General features: G+C 39.3%; 1 protein-coding gene across 1 annotated transcript in view; it reads right to left on the bottom strand.

The window, feature by feature from the left end:
* Positions 1-5,824: 5,824 nt before the first annotated feature.
* efhc2 (EF-hand domain (C-terminal) containing 2) overlaps positions 5,825-11,045 on the bottom strand; it is a 14,581-nt gene continuing 9,360 nt past the window's right edge. Inside the window, exons 12-15 of the mRNA XM_077537672.1 lie at positions 10,786-10,980; positions 7,136-7,228; positions 6,944-7,043; positions 5,825-6,794 (exon numbers count right to left, since the gene is read on the bottom strand). Coding sequence (XP_077393798.1) covers positions 6,672-6,794; positions 6,944-7,043; positions 7,136-7,228; positions 10,786-10,980 — 511 coding nt within the window. The 3' untranslated portion in view covers positions 5,825-6,671. The remainder of the gene's footprint in view (positions 6,795-6,943; positions 7,044-7,135; positions 7,229-10,785; positions 10,981-11,045) is intronic.

Raw genomic sequence — 11,045 nt, 5'->3', positions numbered from 1 at the left:
CTGGTTTGTATTTCCAAGACCTCCTCCGCTTGGGAGTTTACATGAAAACTTGAATAGTAGTTGTAAAACTACACCCTAAGGAGTCAGCTTCACTTAGTGGATATTTCATTTTAAGACCATGTGTGAACAATTATGCTCACCAGACACAACATTAGGTACACCTGCACAGTCTAATGAGATCCAAAGCAATATCTGCATCCAAAAATTGGGCTTTATAAATGCTTGGTCTGAGATGACATTGAATCCTTATAGGCTTTCTCCCATATACATATATACTGGAAATGTAAAATGTACCATACGAGTACTTAGACAATAGATTCATTTAAAAATAATAATAAATAAATAATAATAATAATAATCACAATTTAAAATGAATTGATTATGGGTAATTTAAAAATACATATTCCATCTTCTTCCCAGCTTTTTCCTTATTTGGGGTTTGCCACTTTTTAAATAATTTTTGGCATAGATTTTATGAACCAATGCACTTCCTGCCACAAACCTTCTCCATTTTATCCAAGTTAGAGTAGGGCTGACTTGCAATCCAGCCCCACAGGCTTACAGGTAAGCTTGTGGAACCTGGTATTCCAAGTTGGTCTTCCTTCCAAGTAGTAACCAGGCTTGACCTTGGGCATTCTCAGAGTAGTATTGCCGCACAATCAATGTCAAAAGGTATGAGTAGAACTCAAACACAGTACACCAAATCACAGGAGTCGTGTGGATTGATGTTTAATTATCCTCAAATCACTGGTAGTGCAACAGGAAAACTGGGACTGTGATCTAGTTTTAGCACAGCACACAACAGCCACGGGGACAGGCAAACAGAAAGCAGGATGGGCCAAGGCAGAACTTGTAATCTGAGACAGAAGGTTAAGGTGATTATTTCTTTATTTAAAGCAGGTAAGACAATTGTGAATAAGTTCTCATTTAAAATTCTAACCTAGAGGCAACTTGGGGTTCTGTGACTTGCCCAAGAACATGCCAAAAACAGACAGTCTGAGGCGGAAATTGAACCAGCAACCCTTTAGTCACTGGACAACCTGCTCTACCAGCCCGAACTGTCCCTGCTGATTACCAGGAAAAGGCCAAGGCAGGAGGCATAAGAATGGACTGTTAATGCTGCTTACTTGCCATTGGGAAAATTGAAACCGCTGGCGGCCATCATACATTGCTAATCACTATGGCTGCCTAACATGAATACATTGATTTATTTGCGGCATTTTCAAGTTATTAGCCACTGTGTATGACACATAGTACCAAGTCTGGTAAAAGTACTACATGTATATTTCAGCGCTACGAAAAAGACTAATTTTCTCTTATAAAGGTATATCTTGTCAGTCATTAATAATCAAGTGAAAGTAAAGCCCATCATGAAAAAAAAAAATCACCGCAAAATGTAAACCTAACCTTCATGAGTCATAATTCACAAGATTGAGATAATGTACTCTAAATGGTTGATGCAAACCAATTTTGGGTCGGTTAAAACTAGCTTTGACAAGTGAAAGTCTTTCAATAGGGCGGATGTCCTGCCCCCATATCCCAAAATGCGTTCTTCTATTCCCAAAATTAAACTCCCACACCCTTTAAATTCATTCTAGACACAAACACCTGCAGCATTGCTGCACCAGTGAATGTCCAAAACTTGAGTGAAGAGAATTCTATCACGCTGTGCTAAAAAATACCGTTTACAGCGCTTTAGAAGAAGACTTTTAAACAAACAATAGACTGTAGGATTCAGATGCCACAATATAGTGGAGGCGGATTCACAAATCAAAACGTGTTCAAATTAGAGTAACGAATAGCTTTGGTCGCAAAAGCCTAAACCGTGAAATAGCGGGGGATTGCTGTATACCTAATGAAGTGTATGCTGAGTGCATATGACAATGTGTATTCGGGAATGATGCCCGCAGGACATCCAAACGTAATGACCTCATCTGTTATCCTCACATGGCTCCATGTGATGAGAGACACCCTAAAGAAGAAGAAGAATTAAAAATGAGACAAAAGATGATAAATGTCTATAATGAGTGACACTTAACTGTACTGTCAGCCAAATCATCACATTATCTATTCTATCTTCTTTTCTGGATGGCTTTGCTTGCTCCCAAAATAAGACTTGCGTTGACAAAGTTTGGCACCCTGTAGGTGCGTCGGAGGGAATACAGAAGATGAGAAAAGGAGGAAGAAAGCACAGCCAGACTCATAAGTCACATCATCACAAAGCAAATGCAGTGAAGGTGAATTTTTCACACAGATTGAAAAGTTGTGATAGCGTCCGTATGTTAGCATGTGACAAATGCAAAACCATGGGACTGAACCATTGTTGATTGTGGGGTGTTTGTAAACTAAATGACAAAAAGGAATGCTTAAAAAAAAACAAAAAAACAAAACAGGGTGTTGGCAGTCTTCTTATAGCCTAGGTCATCTTTATGTAGAGCAATAGTTCTTTCTTTTTTTTTTCTCCAGATATTACGAGAGATCTTTGCCATGGGGTGCCATGTTGAACTTTGAGTGACCAGAATGAGAGCGTGTGAAAGCTGTAATGTCAAATTTAACACACCTCCTCCCTATTCAAACCTTAAACCTTGTAAAACTAATGAGTCATATGGCACTGGAGAGGAAAAAATACTGTGCTCAATTTGGACATTTTCACTTAGGGGTGTACTCCCTTTTGTTGCAGGAGCTTATAGCTTTTAACTTATTCACTCCCAGCCATTTTCACTGAAGCAACCCCCTTCTCTCTCGGCTGTTTTACTGGATTTTGACTGATGTAGCAAGGCCCACAGAATATTGTGTTCCATTTCTGTAAAAACATGGAACCTACAAAAAGAAAAATTTGAGTCTCTTCTTTTATCAGGGAAAAAAAAACAAAAAAAAACAAAAAAAAACAAAAAAAACAACTATCTCTATCCGTTGTGCAGCAATTAGCATGAGAATATAGCTCAGTTTCATCAATATTCACAAACCTGTTCAAAACACTGGGGAAAGGGGCTTGTTGCAACCATGGCCCTGGCTGAGCTCTTATGCTGTGCTGCCACCTCCTGGCTGTTTTTTTTTTTGTCATGACTACCATTGCTTTAAGCAACCTATTCAAGTTAGCGGATGCATCAAAGCCTTCTGTATGCTCTAGCATAAAAAAAAGGTATAAATATGTTTTTGGTCCATGGCAATAGTTAAAATAGAAAGTTTTTACACGTTTTGGGGAGCAAATGAGTTAATGACTATATTTTGAGTTATTTGGGGGGAACCATAGAAGCTGTACACGGACTACTTTTCATTATGTAAAAGTGTCATTTCTTCAGTGTTGTCCCATGAAGAGATATAATTAAATAACAGAAATATTAGGAGTGTACTCACTTTTGTGAGCTGTGTTGTGTCTTGTTTGACACTGTGTGCGGTGATACAGAACACCATCTTTCCACCTTGGCGAAGGTCTGTCTAGTTCTCATGTGGTCTTCATCCAGCAGCTGTTGTCTCATTTACTAAAATCCAGGAATTTTTCAGGACAAATTCCAGTGAAGACCGGACGCCCACGGGCCACCGAGTGCGGGACTCAAGATGGGATGTGACCCTGGCTGGCTAATCTTGACATGATGAGAGAGAGAGGATCAGTCAGGACCGGTCACATCAGTGTGATGGCCCTGGTGGGGACAGAGGGTCGCGTTGCCTGAAGTCAAGGTGGGACTTGTTTTACTTTAAGAATATTAGAAACTGCTCTCAGTAAGATGCTATACATCTGTAAATATTATCAATGTTCCTGACAGAATTAATCAAAACTACCCTTTATTTCAAAACACTTTCAAATCATCAAATGAATGTTGCTCTGAATGTGTTGTAGCGATTCATTTCGACCAGTTTTCCCTGAACATGTTTTTACCATTATTACACCAGATCAGTATTACACTTTTAATCCCCCGCATCCCCGAGAGGGCACTGCCGCAGCATAATTTCGAAAGTCATTCAAAATAGGTCCTTGAAGGTGGTTTGTCTTCTGGCTGCAGGCTTCTTCCTGCGGGCCCGCCCTCTTCCCGCTGCATATGGGATTCACATTTGGCTGACTTGAGCGTTCCGTTAATGTGATATTATGATGCATTGTCTCAAGCCGTTTACTTGCTGACCGTGTGTGCCTGTGCGTGTGTGCGTTACGATGTTTTAACGTGATAATGTCAGCAGCAGCCATGTCTGATCATGCCTGGAAGTATCATTAGAACCCAAACTTTGCTTGTACAACTCTACAGGAGGCCGTTGATGCTTTTGGTGGTATGGGAGTAGGGGCCATCTTCTCATGGCTGTAACAACCCCCCCCCCCCCCCCCCCCCCACCCCTTTCCCAATTCATCTAGCTCCTGAAGGTGTGTGGGGGTGTGCGTGCGTGTATGAGGCAAGAGAAGGTGAGAAATTTGTGGGTCAGTCAAGGTCATTCAGGTAATTGTGTGTCTTAAACTTTTGACCTGCTAAGCTCCACTTAGCATAGCCCCTTATTTCCCCAGAGAATTTAGAGCTCGCATACCAGGAGGATGTTTAGCTTACGCGCGCGCTTCCATCTCAACAAACAATTTTGCCGACTATGTAAATTGCCTCCATTGATTGCCATTAGTTGTTCGTCTCTGTGTGCCCTGGGATTGGCTGGCAGCCAGTCCAGGGTGTACCCCGCCTACTGCTCAAAGCTAGCTGAGATAGGCTCCAGCACCCCCCGCGACCCTTGTGAGGAGTAAGCGGTCAAGAAAATGGATGGATGGATGGATGGATGGATGGATGCCCTTAGTTAGTCATAAAGATTGGAGCAGGGGCACTTGTGTCCTTCAAGCAGCCATTCAATTATGGTGAGGATCTGAATAAAAGGCTTGATAGTACCATCATTTATTTTATTTATTTTTACCGCCCACTTGCAATGGGGATGTGTCCATCCAGGAGTTGGATTTCATAATCAAACAGGTTAACTGCTGTGTTTGTGTGTGCGATTTAACAGACTAATATGGGTGTCCGGTCGTCCGTTAGAACCAATTGTCCGTGGAATTGTATTGTACTATTTTTGTGGCCTAATGGTGCCCAGTACAGTGGGACATTTTTACGAAATAAAATAAATATATATATAAAAAAAAAAAAAAAAAAAAAAAAAAAAAAAAAAAAGCTTGAATATTTTTTTTTCATCTCTGTTACAGTTGGATGCCATAGAGATGCGGGCGTTGACGTCATGAGTTTCAAAATGGGCGTTTTGTTTCAAAATTAAGCCATTTTGACAGCATAGAAAACACATCTGCCACTTTGAGTAAACGGCAAACGCCACACTTTAACAATGATTGACAGCTGTTGTGGACCAGATGCCACAATGTCACGCTGCCACCCAGACAACAAGGCTCCTAGGATCACTGGGACACGCAAACTACTTCACCAAGATAAGGTGATGACTCAAGGAGGAGGATATTTACTGTTTTTCACTGTATTTCACCATCCAATTTGAGTTACATTTAACCCACCAGTTTTAAGACAATTATAATCATTTTTAGGGGGCATCAACTAAACTGATTTTTAGTAAACGACTAAACTGATTTTAAGTAAACAACTAAACGATCGCAGCGCTTGATAAACCCGCCGCAACAACCCCACCAACCCTACCCATCCCTTGTTTTCGCTGGATATAAACAGAGGTTGGTTAATCTCGTTCGTTTAACACCAGAGAAATGATAAAACCTGTGATTTGCCTTGGTAATCATTTAAACTTTATTACTGATTTCTATCCCCAATCACACTTTTCACGTACATTTTGTACAAGTATGTGCTGTGCATGCATTGATACTTGAAGCAAAATACTATCTTCTGCTAATGCAATTGCCAACCCAACTACAATCCCTAATGAACGACAAAGTGGATCAAAACTGATCAGCTTTCCACAAGATCTACTTCCACCCCAATGTTTAAGCAGGAGTTCTTTAGCTTCTTATGGACCTCACAGTGGAGAGATTTTTTTTCAAGATTCCCCCCCACTTTCCGATAATTCATTAAACATAGCTAAACTGAACTAATTAAACATAACTACCATGTTTACCCCTTAGTGCCACACAAATTAAAATGTCTACGTTTTTTAATGAGTAAATTGAGTTACAAGCTTGGCCACAACAAATTTAAACCATACATTGCGGTACTGCTGTATTTTCGGGGGTGGGGGTGGGGGGGGGGGACAAAAAACATAAAAACATTAAAAAAAAAACATATTGAAAAAAATTGACATTTTCATGTAATACTATGCCTATTATTCTAAAAAACAAAAAAAAATTCAGGGATGTTAGATGGTGAAAGGTCACAACCATAATTAGAGCTTTTAATTGGCCCGACAGGACATTTTGTATGGTTCACAGAATTTGAGAACCACAGATTTAGAGACATTATGAAAATAACATCAAATTGTCTCATGTCAACTGGACTGAATGTGAGTGTCTCATCAGTACCTGTTGTTTCCACAGCTGTGGGCTGACAGCAATGATCCTCTGTTGTAGCCAATTCTCTTGTATAAATTCAGTTCAGTGCTGGAAGCTCCAGCATAATACCTGCAGTCATTACGTAACCCGCCTTGACCCGAAATGTGGTTCCGTTTTCAAGTGTGATGTCAAAACCGCACCGATTGGATGTTCATCTCCCACACTCACGGGTGCATGTGTTATTTAGTGCACTCGTCTACACTGATGCTGCGCTCTCCGGGTCGACCGTGTTGGAGACGCCAGGGAACGCTTCCTGCACCAGGGAGGAGTAACTGATGTTTTTCACTCCGCTGGCTTCACGCCGCAGATTCACTTCAAACTGGAGAAGACAGGAAAAAACAAAATAGTGTAACAGAAAAAAAAAATAGCCCTGTCTGTATTTTGTTTATCCTCGGTTGACCTGTTTCTTCTTGGACAGGTACACACATCAAGATAATTGAATGTATTTGATTGCAAGCTTTGTCTTACTTTTAGGATGTCGTCAGGCATCACCGGGGGTGCAGGATGCTCCAGCCAGTTGATGCCAGCCAGGAAGGCGTGGTAGTCTATCTGGCCCCCATCTGCAAACCTTGACATCACATGTTCACCCACAACAAAAGGTACAAATGAGATCTGAGAACTGCATCAAATCAATCCCACCTTAACATAGACAGTTCATACTTGTGGAGCAGACATGTGAGCAGATTATCAGGCAGGGGGAGCTGGAAGGTTTTGCAGATGGTTGTCGCCTCTTTGATGGATGCGCGTCCCGTTCTGAAGAAGTAAAGGAAAACAATTTGCAGGGCAATCCATATCTGTAGCATTTTATAATACTTCCAAGTAACTTAAAGATTCCAGGTGTTCTAATAACCTGTCTGGTGACTTTCTGCTTTTGTCAAAATACCCCTAGCATTAAGATTACAGCAACCTAAAAAGATGAAGTGTGTTTTCACTTGTGGAGACAGCACTTCATCACCAAGTTATCAAATTACACTTGCTAACAAAAATGCCTCCACACTCCTATGTTAGATTTGTGAAACATTCAAGTATATGCCAGTAATTTGGAGGTAAGCCTGACAATGCATTTAGCCAATCTGTGATACCATTGCAGTTCTGCTTACCTTTTCACTTCAACATGATAGTACTTTCAATCAATCAATCAACTTTATTTATATAGCACCTTTCATACATTTAAAATGCAACTCAAAGTGCTGGACATCCATAATACAATAAAATAAAAGAAAGAAACCCCACCCTCCCCCATCCCCATGATCGTACCCACAGACACACCCAAAACCCAACAAACACATGAAAACCACAACATGGCGGGGCACAGAAGTACCCTGTAAGGAAAGGCACCCAGGAGGAGTTCATCCACAGTGAGATGGATGAAGACCAGCCATCCCTCTCACTGTGGAGGCTCCCCCATGAGAAAACACTGGAGCTAAAAATTTAATAACTACCAAATAAAAACATTTAAACACTAAAAGAAAACAGTTAAACACGATAGAAAAAAATAAATAAATAATGGAGTAGTAGTTGTATTAAATTCAGAATGGCTGCTTCAAGACATATTAGATTTACTTAGGTGTGTTATTTCAAGTGTGATGAGTGGGCAGGCACTCCAGATATCTGTCTATTCACATACAAGCAAAAAACATTACACACACACAAAAAAAAAAAAAAAAAAAATCATGCACGTCTACTTTAACTCGTGTCATATGGTGTATATGGAGTAGGGGTGCTTGTCCTGGACTGCCAGTTGTTTCACCCTCACTGATACCACAAAATCCAGAGCCCCATTCCTGCCATACCATTTCATTAGAGACTTGAAGAACAATCAACACCCGACAGGCTCTCAACACCCACATTGCAGTATGAACAAACAACGGCTGTTTGACCTTGTCATTGTTCATTTCAAATTTCTGCTTATAACGTTTTTTTGTTTGTTTTTTTTACTCGTCATTTTGCTTCAGTTATGTTTTGCTTGAAAAGAAATAAGACGAACTTTATTCTCTTAACTTTATAAAATTTATTTTTTTGGAATTTTATTTTTGAAAAATAAAATCTAGAAATAAAATCTCATAATATATCAGGTTGATGTAGAATATGACTGAAATATGGTCTTGCAACTCAATGATTATTTCTAACTCCTTAGTTTTTCTTTTTATTACTTTTTTCTCAACAAATATATTCAGTTTGTACAGTTTTTTTCATTTTGTTTTTTCTTTTAAATTAAAATTTGTGTCCAAAAAAATCATTTTCTTATTTTTATTTTACATTTTCGACTTTTCTCCTAAAACAAATTATTTTATTATCTGTTCCTATTGCTGCTGGAAATGTAAATTTCCCAGAGGGAGCCATCCCAAAGGGATCAATAAAGTCAAGTCTAAGTCTAAGTCTAAAGAATTCTTGGACAATACAACTACTCTAATCTTATCTTGTAATATAAGAACAAAATTTATATTGATAACGTAGAAATCTTTCATGTACCGGTAAATTGCAATTTTTATTGAAACAATTTTCAACTTAAAGGGGAAGTCAACCTTAAACATTTCTTGACAATATGTTAATATGTTATATCTGACCTCACTAGTCTAAACGTGATATTACATTTGTGGAATATTAGTTATGAAACACTGTTGTAACATTATATAGATATTATATTCTCATAATAAAATGACAAATGTTCCCCTTTAAAAATTGTTAGAATTCTTCCCCTCAAAAATTCCCATTACTTTGCATGTACAACCTACAACTTTTTTTTTCTTGGAAACTGTACTTTTGTGGGGAAAAAACAAAAACAAAACAATGAAATGTAGCTTAAAATTTCATACATTTACTTTGTTTTTATTTTTAGTGAGTTCATTTTTATATTGAGTTTATATTGAGAGAGGGTGGGAATCTTTTTTTTTTTCTTTTTTTTTTAAAAGATTGACATCTAGTGATTTAATGCACTAAAAGGGAGGATAAGAAATGAGGAAGGTGATATAGAGATTACATGTTTGTGTGTGTGTTCTTCCCCACTGCATGCCATTTCTTGTCTTCAGAGTCCATCTGGTTCCAATGCTCCACTCCCAAAGCTGGAACTAATGCTTGCTCGGGGATTTGGGGGCCACTGGCTGCACGATTGATGTGTGTGTGTGTGTGTGTGTGTGTGTGTGCGCATGTGCTCGTTTGCTTGTTAAGCCATTATCTGTGTATTTTGTGCTTCGTTCACACTAGGCGATTTCGGACTGAGATGCTCGGGTGCTCACTGAGGACTCACAAATCAGCGCTTGTGTGCTCTGTTCAAAGACGCAGGCCAAGAGGCTGACGCGTTATCGACGCATCCCAGGCTTTTAAATACCTGGGTGAGTCTGCGATGAGCTACAGCCATGAGAACCAAAGGGGAGTGCACAACTTGGCATGTGTGACAGCATGAAAACAGCTTAATGATGATGCAGTAGTCGAAACTACAGCTTGACATCGATGAATGAATGGTTATGAATTTTATGGAATAGTCTTGGAACTGATTGATAATTAATTGCATCTTAAATCAATTGAGGCAAAATGGAGTGTACTGCTTGTCTGTAACATATCAGTAGTGGCCGGTCAACAATATCAGAAGCACAGACCTACATTTACAACCTAAATTCCAATATTTGTTCCATAATATGCATTTCCAAATCCCAATACTGAGTATGAATACTCCGTTCTCCTCATGTTGAGGCATGTGTAAATGCATGTGGGATTATTTATTTTATTTTATTTTATTTTTTGGTCCTATCAGATTTCAGCCTGTATGCGTTGCCATGTCAATCTAAACCTAAACTATAGGAGTACTAAAACTATTTCTTTAACCAATCAGATTGAACAGCCAGAGACCAGCTGACATCCTGTCCTCTGATTGGTCGGTCCAAAAACATTTTCTAGCCAACCTTGAGGAGCAAAACACAACTGAAGTGATCTGCAGACGTCAATACATATAATAATCAGCATCTCTGGTGAGTGTGATGTATTTTATGAGGTTAATTATTATTCTGATTTTTTTTATTATTATTATTTGTAATGTCATTAGATAAATATTAACTGTTCCATATGTTTGTAGCAGTTGCTTGCTGTTATACTACATTTTTGTATCATATTGATGGTTTCTCTAAATGTGCTGAAAATGTGACAGTGTCGATATTAAGTCCATAAATCCTGTCTGTTGGCCTAGGTACCAAATGCACTACCCGTCCCAGCAAGCTACAGAAATGCAATTGATTCTGTCTGAGCTAGTTTGCTGTTTGATGCAAATCTGTATGATGTTGTTTATTATTATTCTAAAAATATTAGTTTCTCCCTACTTGCTGAGGTCGTGCTGTTCAAAAACTCGGCTCATGTCTGGGATCTGGTCAAAGTCCTTTTTCTTGAGGACATCCTGGGCCACAGCCAGCATCAGGCCAATGTCCATTTCAGGCTGCTGGTGCTTGGAGAAAGATCGGCCCAGCACCAAAACCTCATGCTCACTCAGACCGCACTCCGCTCCCATCAGTAGGCCCCTGAGAGAAAGTCAAACACAGAAAAATAGCTTTACTCCACTTCTAGTGTAGTTTACATCATTCCA

This window comes from Festucalex cinctus, chromosome 11 (genome assembly GCF_051991245.1).
Source record: "Festucalex cinctus isolate MCC-2025b chromosome 11, RoL_Fcin_1.0, whole genome shotgun sequence".
Taxonomy (NCBI): Eukaryota; Metazoa; Chordata; class Actinopteri; order Syngnathiformes; family Syngnathidae; genus Festucalex; species Festucalex cinctus.
This window is presented reverse-complemented; position numbering and strand designations above follow the sequence as displayed.